Here is a 15,346-nt window from a genome sequence, read left to right as displayed (position 1 = left end):
AAAGTCTCTCTTACTCATTTTTACTCATAATAAAAAACACTGGATTTTTTTAAAGATAAAAAAAAATCTGTAAGTACTTTCAGAAAGTTCCACAATCCTCTCATATAAGGATGAAATAGATATGCAGATACTTAATGAGATAGATGTATCACAAGAGAAATGTTTTATAATAAGACATAATCTTGCTGCAAAGGAGTTTTAAGCAAGCAGAAGAATCTCCTGCACACCAGCACAACTAGGGCAGTTCTCTCACCACAGGCAGTGAAACCTGCAGTGAAACCAGTGCTAAATGATCTAGACCTCTTAAACATAGCTGAAGAAATTAATACCTCCCTCACACAAACGAGTGTGGAATGAGCAAATGTCAATGATGTTGGGTATTTAATTTCGAAGTAGCCATCAACTGCAATATGCTGAGCCAGCCCACTGTGTGTGAGGGGCTCATCTTGCTGTGCCAAGGATAATCTACCTGTTCACCTCAATCCCCAACAGGAGACATCACTTGGGGTCGCCAGGAACCTGGGCCTAAGTAGAATTTAAAAAAAAAAAAAAAGGGGGGGGGGGCAGAGGTGGGGTGGGGTGGAGTGGGGAAAGGAACAGCCCCCAGGCAGATGGCAGTCACAAAGGTTGGAAACACTGGGAGAAAGAACTGTCACAAAAGGAACAAGAATAGTGCTGGGGCACATTGTCTTCAGTTCATGGGGAGATAAGAGGAATTTATGGGACAGACATCTCCCAAAACCCTGCAGTGATCAAATGGTGTGCAGGTGCAGGTCATCCTACAAAGCACTCCGTGGGCAAGGATGTCTGCAAACAGAACTGCTGGCAAGCCCTTAAGGGACAACATTAAACCTCTTGGTGCCTGTGGCCTATTTAATAGCAGAATATATGAGAACCTATGTCCACCAATGTCCAAGCACCTGAATTTTTCTTAATGTCAGAAAACTAAGGAAACCAAGGAGGTGATAGGATTCAGCTCTAGTTTCAAGGAAATCTTCTCAAAGTAATGCATTTTAGCAAGGCATACAATTAAAAAAAAAGCCCTAAGCAAAGCTGACAAAAAGAACAAGAACACATCCCTTCCGTTTCTCATCCCTCTATTTATTTATTTCCTGGCAGATGCAGAGAAGTGCTGAAGCAGCAGCTCTCTTGGCTGGTGGAAGTCGCCAGCTGGAAAGGAGTGGAACAAAGAGCAGTGCAGGTGGAGCCTTGTGGGAAGAGACGGGAGCAAAGAGGGGCACAAAAATAGTGCCACAGAGCAGATACAGAGACACTCGCCTGTCCCTTTTGCTCTTCTCCACTCACTACTACAGTGTTTTTTAAAATGCTATTTACAGCCATTTTTTACCTCATGCCCACAACACTCTTTAGAAGCATAGAATCATTTAGGCTGGAAAAGACCCTGAGTTCAACTGTTAATCCAGCACTGCTCCAGGGACGGGGACTTGACCACATCCCTGGGCAGCCTACACTGGTCAAGGAGTTGTCTTCCAGCAGTAGAACCAATAAACCCCAACTTTCTCTAGACCCTTGTCTTGAGGTGACATTCCTATAGGGATTCTTTAATATTAATCATGGGCTTATTTTCTTATGGAACGTACATCTCAGCAGCAAAATTTATAGGCTTTTCTTTCACCACATAACTCTTAGGTACTCTTCAAAGTCTCTCAATTTTCTTGAAATTTTGTTGATATAGTTAAGAAATTCAGAAGTTATTACAGGGCTGAATTAATAGCATCATTGCACAAGCCTCACCTCTTTCAAAAATCAGACCAAAGAAACCTCAGCCCTTGACAGGAAATTTTAGATTACAGTAAGAAAGGTGAAGTAGAATAAGTAGTAATAAAGGAGACTATCTTTTGTTTGGGGTTTTTTTTGTGGGTTTTTGTTTGTTTGTTTTTGGGTTTTGTTTTTTTCCCTGAAAGCACACAGCTCTGTAGGAAATGGCAAAACCTTTCAGGAATATAGGTTTGTGGTTAGTCATATAGTGCTAACAAACAGACCATTAGCTGATAGCAGGAGATAAAATCTCACTGCTAGCAGGCGATAAAATCTTGAATTGAATAAAGAACAGGGTGACATGTTAAGCCAGCCCCTAATGTGAAACCAGATGAAGGATGCCTTTCCTGCAGTATACATGACCCATTCAGAAACTCAAAGGTATCTTCAGCCATTTGACCATTTAATGGTTAATGAGACAGATGGGTGTTCACACAAGGATATAAATAGCCTTCATATTCTCTTTGCAACCTTGGTAATAAATGAGCTACTGCTGCTACAGAGGGGTAAACTGAATGTTCTATTGCAAATAAGTACTCCTAGCAGTGTGCTTGCAGCAGTTCTAGATAGACCACAAGAAAAGGGGAACTCAGCAGAGAGCAAGACCACCATTAAAAGCATTGACAGAAAATTCTAACAGAATAGAAACAGCAGCAGAGCAAAAGAAACATTTTATATTACATAGCACTGAAAAGCCATTTGATGTTAAACATTTTTAAGTGCTAAGTTTGGGAAGGGTCCCCTATGGCAATGTGTATTAGCTTCTGATTCAAACACACCTTTCCTTGGAACTACACCACTCCATTATGCTCTTTCATCATAAAACTATAGCCCTGCCATCTTAGAGCAATGGTGAAATGTTTTTGAAATAGCTGCATATTCTTCTGCAGAGGAAAATTTCTGTACAATATTTCTCGGAAGACATGCTGTCTTGAAAGTGTCATCAGGAAGCAAAACAGAATTTCAGGTATTTAAAATTGGCCCAAATAATTTCACTGCTCCAAATGAAGTTTTCTCTAGACTAGAGTCACATATAACCCAAGCCACTCAATGAGACAGTGCTGTTAAAACTGCAGAAATGCTTTTCTGGGCCAATGCCAATTTGACCATAGGATGGTCCTGCACCTCTCAATTTAGGGCCCTAAATATTACCAGAATTCTCAATATGGTTGGGAATCAGAAACACATAAAACTAGATAGTATTACTCTGTCCTAGGTAAAATGTCATGGTTTGGCACTGGCACAACACCTGCGCCCCCATGAAAATGCAAACCCTCAATTGAATGCTGTGAAATGTGATCAGGAAACAGAGCAGAGCAGGCCCAAGCTTAATAACAAGGGAAAAACTTTATTAAGCTACTACAACTATACTACTATAAAAGAAAAAAGAAAGAAAAAAAACACACACAAAATTCAAAATTAAAACCTTTCAAAATATTCCTCCTCCCACCACCTAACTCCAACAAACCACAGTGAGACACATTTGGAGCCTTCAATATAATCAATACTAAGTCCATTGGGGAGAGAGGAGTCTCCCTCGCACCACAGACCCCCAGGAAAACACAGCTGCCACTTCCTGTGTTTCCATGTCACACAAGTATTACAGCGCTCAACTATTGATAAGATGGTTACTAATATTTGCACTGATATATTGCCAAGTAATTTTAACTATAAAATTTAAACTATGTAGTAAGGGTAAAAAATATATATATATATTCACAATATTCACAAATGTTTCTTTTACTTTTGCCTTTCTGGAAGTTCCCCTCACTCAGAGATGTTTACTTTAAAGTCCATCCTTCAGTACCTGAACAGAAGACCTTCATTCCATTTCCAGAGTAATCTCTTTTGTTGCAGGGCTTAAATTCAGTAGTTACACTGAATACAGAGTGCCTCGCTAGACTTAACTAAGGCTTTAGCTCTTGCACACTTCCCCTGCAATCAAATATATGCATAGTAAGTAATGCAATCTAAAAGCAGCTAATGAGTATTTCCTATGGAAAAATACTCCTTTGGAGAATATACTCCTCAAGGACAGTCCTGATTTAGACTAGAACAAATAAAAGATATAATTACTATAATACAGCTGTGGGTGGAGGAGGGGGAGGAGAAAGGGAGAAAGAAAATAAGGGACTGATAACTTGATGTAAATAACACTAAGAATTATTTTCCTGCTGACATCAATACTGCTCAATGCTGCTCTTTCTTGTTCTGAAACATTTGCTCGGGCCAGTGAACCTGGGACCTGTCAGGCTGTGAGGTCGTAGGTGCTGTAACATCGTCAATCCTAAGCTCCCCATCCTGGTTCCTTCCTCTCAAGACACTCAAAATATGTTTTGACAGACATGACTTCACAGCTGCATTATATTAGAGGTATAGTGTATCTCCAGAATGATAATGTAGTGCTGTTTTTAAAAAGAATTCCATGGTGAAGTGAGGGTAGCAGCAGGGTACAATACAACTGCAAAAAAACTCCAAGCATACTACTTTTTACAAGGGGTACATCTCCATCATATATCAAGCATAAAAGACAGACAGCTGAGGCTCTCTTCATTTCTAACCCTTGCAGAACCTCGTGAAAAACTCAACCTAAAAATTGGGTAAGATTTTGACTCCAAAATTTGGGTTGTTTTGGGGAATTTTGAGGGGTTGTTTATTTGTTTTGGGTTTGGTCCTTCTCTTGCTGTTGCGAGGCTTTCCAAGAGATTACCCAAAGCCTCTGCAGGACGCTTCAGATCTCAGCACAGTTTTAAACCTTATGTTATGTCTCTTTAGAGGTTACTGGGTTCTAGCCTGTTTCATCTTCCATCTGCAGCAGACATTTATATTTATAATGTGCTCATCACCATGATACCTAAAGCATCTAATAAAAACCAGAAACAAGCAGCTTCCTGGACCCTGCGTTTTATTACTCAACAACAGAGAGCAGCTGTTAACAACATAATTGTGTTTTATTTATTTTTGCCTTCTGATCTCTTCCCAAACCAGATAAGCCCCAATAAACACTGGCCACCAGCATTGACTCCTTCAGGCTTCTCCAATCTCTTTCACATCCACTGCTTGCACTGACATTCACTGCTGTCCTGCTTCTACTTATCTCCCTCATTCTCAGGTAAGGTCTTTGTTTATACATTCTTAAAAGGGAAAATTCATTTCAGCCTATCCATTCTTTATGCTTCCAGCCATAAGGGATCTCCCGTAAGTACCAGAAGCACAAAAAGCTGCTGGGAGGCATGAACTCCACAGATACCAAACTCAGAAAGGAACCCAACCAGTAACCCAGACATCAGCTCACCACAACCTGCAGAAATGTATTTCTTTAGCAATAATAGAGAAAAATCTCATTCTTCAGAGGTTTAAACATTTGTTTCTTGCTTATCAGAATGAGTTATGGACAACTCTGCCTGGCAGATCTGACAGCTGGTGTCTCCCTCATTCTAAAAGCAGTGTCTGAAAGCATTTAAAATTGAAAAAACCACTGAAGTTAATATCCAGGAAGTAGCAAACACTGCATGAAAAACGTGAGAAATCCTCCCTAGCTTGATGGTAGTCACTAGATCCAGTCATCCTGAACTGACTAAATGAAAATACTGCAGTATCTTGAATCTTTTCCTAAAAAGAACTGGATTCCAATAAACATTTCAAATTTCCACCAGGAAATGAAATGGGTTCTTTCCAGGTCACCTTAACACAAAGATACCACAGAGTCCCATGGAAGCTGTTGTTTTGATGTTTCACACCTTTGTGGTTCCTCAGCAGGTGACATCTCTGAGGGCACCACAGTCTCCCTTCTGAACAGGATGCCCAGCCACTACCACTTCTATCTGTAAGGGCAGAATTAATGTAAGGAACAGAAAGGAACTAGAAATGATGCACACAAACAACCTCTTTCCCAAAAATCAGGGATTTAAGGTGTCACAGTGCTTCAACATCCAAGCAGTTCAAAACAAAGTGTTTCGATTTAATTCAACAGATTACAAGTTTTTAAACATTTCCAAAGGAGCTTCTCTTGAAAACATTCATTGCTCTGGAAGACAAGAAGAAATTCTGGCATTTCCCATTAAAATGCAGTTTTGGGTTTTGTTCTGCTTTCAAGCAAAATGAGACTTAACTAATACAGAAGTAAACAGAAATTCTGTGACACATGATGACTTTTTGCCATAAACAAATCTCTTACAGACTTATCTTCCATTCCATCAAAATATTTTTTATTTCAAATGAGCTTCTTTCTTCCACAATTACTGTTATGTGATTTTTTTGGACTGGATACCCAATAAAACCTTGATGCTTTCCGTACCCCTCCTGTTTTATCATATTTGGCATGTTTCCTGAGTTCACTTCCCTAGTGCTTCCAACTACAGAAGGTCCTTTTAAAGGCAATGCAGCAAACACGCAGAACATTATCTTCTATAGTTGTGCAGTTATCTTAATCAGTAATAGTTATTAAAACCCTTCTTTCGTTGACAGTTATGGACTATTTATAAGACTTAAGAGTTGTCAAAAGTTTTCTTAACTGAAGATGTACCCTTGTTCCTAATTCCATTGCACATTGTGTATGCTGATGACATTTCTTACCCTTCCTTGATCTTATATCCTGTTTACCTCTGGTTGGAATCAACACATCTTTTGGAAAAGCAGGTTATTTTTTTTTTTATTCCACACCACTAAACAAAACACTAAAATTATCACTATTTCCCCCAACATGCTTGCACCTTATGTGCAGAAATGCATCCTTCAGACAGTGAGAATCTACTTCCTTGTGTCCAAATCAAGGGTTTGTCTTCGATTCAGCTAAAGAGCACAGGATTTCAAAACAGCAGCACTAGAGTCAAAGACAACACTGTCTCCAGTGCCCATGCACAGTATGCCAGCATTTATGGAACATTTCCTACCACAGTTTGTATTTCCAATTCTGTCTGTACACAGTAAAGGAAAAGCACCTATGGCTATTAAAATATACAGATATTCTTATAAAGACAGCAACTATTCAGACGAGGGAAAGCCAAAAAAAAATTTAAATACATACAGAATCACACAACTGAGTTTCGGCCTCCCTCTCCTTTTATTCTTATTTTTGGCATTTGGGATCTCAAAGTACTTCACCTTTTACTGCTCCACTGCTGTTACTGTTCACAACAAAATAATTCTGACTCTGTTTGTTAGCCCACAGCAGTCACCCTGTTTTGCAAATGATTAGACACGTTGTTTTGTTCCGAATACCATCATCTTGGCTTCCATAGGACGTTATTGTGTAAATTATGCCAGAAGTAAATAATGCATGAAATGTGAAGCATTGCCTATGCCAAAGCTGATCTAATGTTTCTTGGTGTGGAAAGAGACTTTAAGAAAAAGAAAATATTAAAAAAAAAAAAAAAAGGTAAATTAATTTGTAAGGCTCACACAAAAAAAAAACCCCTTGAAATTTATAATCATAATAATAAAGTAATGCTACAGACATTTGCTATTGGAAGTAGAATTCAGCTTCATGACTCATATCGGAGTGAGCAAGCAGACACCACGGACCATGTTCAGACGGTCTGAATTCAAGCTCAGCCAAGTGTTTCCCATTAAATTTTCAGTGCCACCAAGCCAGTGGGAATAATGAAGCCCAAATCCAGCATTTCATGATGGTTCAGCCCAAAGGAGCATCTCCCCACCACTCCCTGACAGTGAAGGGGACCAACCCAGTCCTGCATATTCAGACTGGAGGACTACACAGGTGCAGGGCTAAAATACTAGAACCAGTATTTGCAGATTTTTTGGATGGAGGAAAGACTGCGAGGCAGGAAAAAAAATCCTACAGATGTAAAAAATAAAGCAGAAGAAAACACTGAAGTTGTGCTCTGGTAGTCAAGCTATCGCACGTTACTCCAGACCCTCTTTTTTTGCAGGCTCCACAGCGCTGAACATGGGGCACCCCTGTAGCTCTGCTCAGTGTGCTCATTGTCAAGGCCTGCATGGCTCCAGCAGACACAGGAGATGACTGAACAGGAGCCACTGTGTAACCTCAGAGTGGTTCTAAGCTGCCTGTCCCCAGACCAGAGAGTGCCAGGGGACAGAGGAGCAGCTTCAACACCCCTCTGCAAAGATACCACCCAGTCTGAAACAACTGGCAGCACCAAGTGTCTGAACTTCACTGTTTGCAGGGCAGATTTTTGGGAAAAACAAGCTATTTAAAACATTATTTAAGTCCAAAGAAGTAGGACCTTAATTTCATAATTATCTAGATAAAGCCCTGTCTTGCTAGTTGGTCATCATTAAAGCCAGACTCTTACTTTAAAAAAAAAAAAACTGTAACGTTTTTGCTCTTATCACAAAGTAATAATTTAAAATATATCTGAGCAACCACATCACCTAGTATATATCTTAATTTTTATTTTGTCATAAGAAAAAATTTAATTCTTTAATTAATTTATTAATTATTTTATAATAAGAATACATTTTTATTTATAATATGAAATTTACTCCATTATAATCACTAATAAGAGAAACACTGACTTCTGTGGGTATGTATGACACATGCAAAGTTAAATTTAGCTGAAAACTGGAATTCATTTAAAAATACACAGTTTTCATCTGCTAAATAACCAAAAGCTACACATTTCTCATATATACAAAGATTTGGAACTTTATAAATACGTTTGCATTTAAACACTTCAATAAATGAAGTAAATATAATTTGCAGTTAATTATTTAGTTGATTATTTCTGGTCACTATGTCCTACCAGATCAGAGAACTAATGGATCTTGTCCCACCACAACCTTCCACCTCATCATCATATCTAAAAGGCAGGAATAAAACATAAAAATGAAATTAAAAAAAAAAAATTATAAACAAAAGAGTTATTCCCAACAGAATTCTCAATTTTATGCAGTATGATTCAATAATGCTGCAGAATACAATGGATAAAGAAAATATTCCCCCTGTTCAGGAAGAGGGGATTACTACTTGTCCACAGTTGATTTTCTACTCCAGCAACCTTTTCTAGTTAATTATCCACTAACTCAGCTGTTAAACTGTTTGACTGTCTCAAAAGTTGAACTAGCACATATGGCTCATTAATGTCTTATTTTACCATACTGTTGGTATGTTTAGATGTTAATACATCAAAGAATCTTGCTTTACAAATATTATATCAGATGTATTTCTCAAAATATAGTATTTTAAATTTAAATAGGTCATTTATCCTGATTCCTTGCTCAAGAAATGCTTGTTCCATCTTTCATTAATCTATCTTGGCTAAGTTTTCCAGCTCAGCTTAATTAATGTTTTGAGACTTTATACCATCCCTCTTTCACAGGGAGTGTTTGAACCAGATTCAGCCACTAAAATGAATTGTGTTCAACACCTCCTTTGCAAAATACACTGTGGCAATATCATCAATCTGTGTATAAACATCACAATACTGACAGCAGATTGCTGTAGATATACACAAGACTAGAAGAAGATATACTCAACTGTTGGTGAACCCCACTGCACTTATGTAAGTACCATGACAAAACCACTTACTGAAAACATAAAAATGAAAACCATTCTTCATTGTCCCAGCTTCATACTGCAGTAATCTCTCATAAAGAAAGTTAACTCTTTTTCACCCCAGTGGATCTTCTTCTCTCATCTATTTTGTATTATTTTAAATCACTGGCACAGAAAAGCATTATTTCCTTGGTAAATTCAATAATTAATTGACACTTGGCTGTTATAAGGGTTAATTACTAAAGGCTGCAGGCCCTGACCAGACTAATTCTGACCATCCCACTGGATGTCTGTGACAAGCGGGTCTAAGAGTCTGTTTTACAGTGTGATTTGAAATACACTTGGATGGAATGGCTTCTTCAAATCATCTTCTGTGTATGTCAACACTGAGGCACACAAAATTACTAATCTTGTAAGCAATGACTATGAAGCGATAGTAATTTTTAATTCAGCAAGATAGCTCCAGGTGAAGTTTTACCCTTTACTTTGTTAAAATTTAGAAGTTTTCTTAGTAACAATACTCCTGTAGCTTTTACATCTGGGTTTTTCGTTTTCCTACTTCCATAAACAGAAGTTTGCTTGTGATCCTAGAAAGGCAACCACAACCTAGGAGACTGTGGTCAGAGATACTGATACTGAAATGTCAGTTTCCCTTTCCTCCTCTTGCTGCACTGCTTACACAATGATGTACCATGCTTTTGTTTCTTCCTGACTCAAAGATGTCAGTAGGATGCAACTTCTCTCTAACATCACTTTTTGATAGATCAACTGTTCACTCAGCAAAATCACACGGCCAGCACAAACATAATGCCACATTCTGTCAGCAGCTGCAACAGAGTGAACTTTATTTTTGTAAAGTAATGTTGAGTCCAGACTTTCCTCACTCAAACAGCTTGCATTGTAGCTGCCACAGTTCTTTTCCCTTTCTGCCTGTTCAAAGCAGACTGTTAGTTCCACCCCAGCTATCATGCAAGTAATAATTTATACTTACAGAATTAAGAAAAATTAATTTCAGAAAGCCAATCCTTACTGGCATTTTTCCGAAGAAATCAACAATTTTTTTTTAGTCTATTCACACTTCTGCTTTTTGAACATAATACAGTTAAAGTGTAGAGTTGTAACTATAGAGACAAAGCACAATAAATACAAGTTAACTCACGAAGTCTGTGGAAGAAAAGCACAACCGTTTGTCTGTGTTCCCTATTCACAGTGCTGGAAGGAGAGTCCCAGCTAAAAAATGCAGTGCCTGTACAGCTCCAGCATCACACAATTAGTACTTGTCATCCTTGGAGCTCAAAATAACACAGTGTGTTCGTTTGCAGAGGAAAGAATGCGTTTTCGTAAGAAAATTGGATCTCTGTACTGATAGTGCCAAGTCCACAAATAAGATTAAGGTTTATAAAAGTGAGAATTAAAGACACTGTCAGACAACCAAGTGAGAATTAATCAAGTAAGTTGGAAACTAATGAAAAGAAATATGCATTTTAGTGTAAATCCTGAGTCCAATTCTGTTCCTCAATTTATTAAGACAAAATATTCAGAGACGACAGTAATGTCAACAGACAGCAAATCTAGCACAAGGTACGTCTCCTTTGCTGATCAGAGGGCAGTGACTCTGTAAAGCATTGTTTTATCCAAAATCCCTGCAGACATCAGCCCATTGCAAGTTGGCATCCACACCAGACACACTTGGGGTCCCACACTCAAGCAGCAGAGGCTGTCTGCACTTGCTGGTGGCCAGCTTCAAAACAGGGTCACAAACCAACTGCCCCAAACGAGACAGGGCAAACCAGCCACTGTCAGCACCTGGCACAGCCACCACTGTGGAGTACTGACATCCCAGTGCACTTGGGGAGCATAATCCAACAGATCTTCCAAGGAACAGGCCCAAAACCCCAGAGAGTTTGCCCACATGGCCACACAAACTTGTTTCAGTCATCCACTGATGACCAACAGTGGTGCCTCCTGCCTTCCTCCCACACCCCTGCCTGCTGTTTCCCCTTGCTAGAAGGGTTACTGATACTGATCTATGTAACAAAGCATGCTGCAGGATCACCAATGTTCTCGTGGTCCCAGTGAATCCAAAACATTTTCTTTTTTGAACTTTTTTTTCCTTTGTATAAATTCAGCTCTTTTCCCCTTTATTAGGAGCCTAAAGCATAGAGAATACCATTTTCAACATCATCAACACACATGCATACATAGAAATCCAGCAAATGCCATTGATTTTCTTCCAATTCTGCATAAGTGCTGGGTTCGTGACTAGTGTGCTCCTTCTCCTTCAACATAAATATAGTAAAAAATATAAATAATAACAACCCAGCACAGACATTTCAGGCAAATAATTACAGACATTTTGCAGAGTTACTTTAAATGGCCCTGGTAAAAGATCTGCCATCAGCTCTGCTCAAGTATAAATACAATCTTAATGGCTCTGTCTTTAACCAAACAATATGTCTAGCCAAAGACTTTCAGTACACTAGGGAGGTATGATTATACCGTCCACAAAACCCATGCTGTTCTGTCCCTGTCATGCCCTTCTCTGTCCTATGAAGTGTCTGACATTTTTAATTTTAGTGCTAACTGCAACCTTTTCCAGAACTGAAATAACTCTTGCTGAGTTCATTGTTCGATCCGGTCTGTAAGTAAAGTGAAATCAGTACAAGCTCTGCTGAACCTTACTGCCCAGCAGAATTGCTGGTTTTAATGAGCCCGGGTGTAATGAATCTGTGTTGAATCACTTCATTCTTAGCAAGACCCAGGACTCTCGGGTGCACGCCATCTGCTCCGACTGACCCGGCTGCTCTTGGATTTTTTCCATTTATTCCAGCATTTCCTCTTCTGCCACATGCTCTGGCATTCCCTACCTGCTCGATGTTACCTTGCCTATTTCATCCATGTATCTTCTTGGAGTAAGCCAACTAACCTGTAAACCAAACCAAATCCTTGCCTGTTTGCTGTCTGAGTGCGCACACCACTGCTTTTCCCCTAGGAACTGACACCCCAAACAGCACTACTCCATCCAGCATGCACCCACTGAATTTTGTCTTAACAGCAAATACTGCCATTACAGGTGGGGAAATGGAGAAGATTTTCTGTGATGCTTGTGAGCATCATCCTCAAACAGTATAAGGAAAAGCTCCTTCTTTCTCAAAGATTTCTCCCACTTATTACACAAGTACAACTGAAGTCAACAGCACAGGTTTGAGACTGCACAGCACTAAATGTCAGTTCTGGAAGCATCCTGATTTGTAAAACCACTCCTCAATGAATGCCTTGAGAATAAAAAGCTGAAAATTGCCCATTGCTTACAAAACCATCTATAACTGTCTCTTGCCACAGCCCATGCACGGCCAGAGAATGGTGTTAAGTACCCGCTGGACTGTGCCGGCTCTTCTTAGCAGAAATCCAGAATCTGTTTCCAAACCAAATCTCCCCATTTCTGACACGAATAAACTCAGCATGATCATTTCTCAGTTGGTCAGTAGGGATGCTGCCTGTATGCAAAACACTAATAGTGACAGATGGAGATTTTAAAAAGCATTAAAAACCCCCAAAAAGCATTCATACTCAAAAATTATTTCAAAGAAACCATGTTATCCTAACCCAAATGAGCTGTCTTGGCCTAAAATAGGTATTCCCTGTACTAGCAGAAAACATATACCAGGAATCTCTGTGTATTGCTCCCCTAACTGTTAGAATGGTGGGATTTTTTAATGTGAAAATATTAAATTGCATTTTTGGAATATAGTAAGAAAAAACATCAGAAAAATATCTCAAATAACATTGTGGAATTTTCCCTATCAAAACATCCCCATTTGCAATTCATTGTTTTAACTCCTTCCATTAATTGATTTTTCCTGAAGTCTCAGTAAACGTAAGAATACCTGGCAGCTGTGGGTTCTGAGGACAGGCACACTAGCAGTAGAGCAGAATGCCACTGTGATTAGTGCCCTATAAACAAGAGGGGGAGGGAAGGAAGGAAAAAGAGAAACAGACCCAGATCCCACAGGCCTTATTATCTGAATATTCCTGAAGCCAATTACAGGCTTCTCTGCCAGTAATGTTCTCACCACAACATAAATATACCTGGAAATAATCTAAATAGTTTTAAAAATCCCAGAATGTCAAAACCAACAAATAAATGCAAAAACAAACCCCCCAAAACAAAACCAAAGTTAATACCTCACCGCTTCCAGGCTTAAATCACACATTAGTACCAAAATGACCCTGAAAACAAACTGTGATACTAACATAATGATAAATTTCACTTAAATGATAGGGTAAGAAACTACATAGCTAAAATAAGAGGGTTTTTTCTGTACTTCTTGGGGAAAATTAAGTGGCTATTTGGATAAGCCTTTTTATTTGAAATTAAATGTCTTTGCAAAAAGAGGAAAGAGGAAGAACACTCCTAGTGCTGTGTCTATGCAAAATCTCTATTTTCACTACTCCATTCACCTGCAAGACCAAGGTCACAAGTGTGGTTCAATACAAGGTAGTAATACAGTGCTTGGTAAGATTTTTGTTTAACTGATCTGGTAAAAAACACAAATAGGAAGAAAAATATCCTTGGAACACCACAATTTTCATTCAGAATCCCCTGCGCAATACGAATTTCTATAACCCATTAAAAGATCTGCCAGCTATCAGGACAGCAATCAGGTTCACTAGGTACATGACCTTCATTTCAACATAACTTTTTTCTGCTTGATAAATAAAAGCTATTGAAGAACAAAATTCCTGGAAATAAAAGTTAAATTAATAAATAGATAAACAATCAGAAATATCCTATCTCTGTTCAGGAGGTATTAGGCAACTAGAGTGTGTTAGTTAAATTACCACTCTGCAGGTGGAGAAGACCCAAGCCCGGTTCCTCCCTGTCCCTGGAAACTGGCTGGCACAAGCTTTCTCCCACCCCGGACAGGCTTTTCCTCAGAAAGCAGGCGGGCTCCGCCTCTCAGCCCCTGCTGGGGACCACGTCTGGGGCTCTGCTGCTCTCACGGGGAAGGGAGACCCTCGCACTTCGCACCTTGTATTCGCGCTCCTGAACTGACACAAAACACCGCGACATCCTCTTAACCTGCGGACTTTTTACCCACCGAAACAACATTTAGGGAAAAACCCTCAGTGGTTAACCAGGAATTTAGCACATGGCACGTCCTTTCATACAACTGCCTTTATGACTTTCGGGGCCCTTTTGAGAAAGGCGACGGCACTACCGACCTGACGGGGAGAGCCCGAACGGAGCCCGGGGTTGCGCAGCCCGGCACAGCCCGGCACAGGGCGGCCGCTCGGAGCCCTCAGAGCTCTCCAGCGCCGGTCTGCAGGAGGCCAGCGGGCACGGAGCAGCCCCAGCATCGCCGCTGCGGGCGGGACCGGCCCCGCTCCGCTCTGCCCCGCCGCCAACAGGGCTGTGCCTCGTCCCGGCCCCGCGGGCAGCGCCGGACCCTCTCCCGGAGCAGGTCCCGCTCCACGCCCCGCAGCTCCGGGGGAGCCGGACCCGACAGCCCCGGACCCACCTGGTGCAGCGTGTCCGGGGGCAGCTGGGAGGCCCGGAACAGCTCGCCCACGCTGCTCCCCCCGGCGGCCGCCTCCGGGGGCGGGCAGCACCGCGAGAAGAGCTCGGAGTAGCGCTGCTGCTCGGTCTCGCTCAGGGGCAGCAGCAGACCCCCGGTGCCGGCGGCGGGGCCGGACGCCCCCGACGGCCCCTGCTCCATGGCGGGGCGGCGCAGGCACAGCCGCTCGGCCGGGCAGCGGGCGCCGCGCCGCCGGGGAGCGGGGGGACGGCCGGGGGGCCGGGCGGTGGGACGGGAGGTGTGGCGGGGCCCGGGGGCGGTGCCGCGCTGCGGCGGAGAAGGTGCAGTCCCCGCCCGGTGAGCGCCGCGCCGGCTCCGCAGTGCCCCGGCCGCTGCCGCCGGCCCCGCCTCTGCCCTCGCTCGGGCCCGCCGGCCGCCCGCCCGCGCCGCCGAGCCTCCGCTGCGCTGCGGGACGGCGCTCACGGCGCTCGGCAGCACGCGGGCTTCTCCCCGCATCCTAGACTCACGGAACGGCTTGCCTTGGAAGGGACCTTAAAGGACGTCTCGTTCC

General features: G+C 41.6%; 1 protein-coding gene across 5 annotated transcripts in view; it reads right to left on the bottom strand.

Annotated features, from left to right (window-relative positions):
- REPS2 (RALBP1 associated Eps domain containing 2) overlaps positions 1–15,014 on the bottom strand; it is a 90,631-nt gene extending 75,617 nt beyond the window's left edge. For 2 of the 5 annotated variants that reach the window (XM_021532330.3, XM_021532329.3), the window contains exon 1: positions 14,779–15,014. In XM_021532330.3, coding sequence (XP_021388005.1) covers positions 14,779–14,976 — 198 coding nt within the window. In that variant the 5' untranslated portion in view covers positions 14,977–15,014. The other 3 variants (XM_021532331.3, XM_021532332.3, XM_021532333.3) reach the window with 3 other exon arrangements.
- Positions 15,015–15,346: the final 332 nt, after the last annotated feature.

Source organism: Lonchura striata, chromosome 2 (assembly GCF_046129695.1).
Source record: "Lonchura striata isolate bLonStr1 chromosome 2, bLonStr1.mat, whole genome shotgun sequence".
Classification (NCBI taxonomy): Eukaryota; Metazoa; Chordata; class Aves; order Passeriformes; family Estrildidae; genus Lonchura; species Lonchura striata.
The sequence above is the reverse complement of the archived record's forward strand: the minus strand, read 5'-3'. Positions and strand labels throughout refer to the sequence as shown.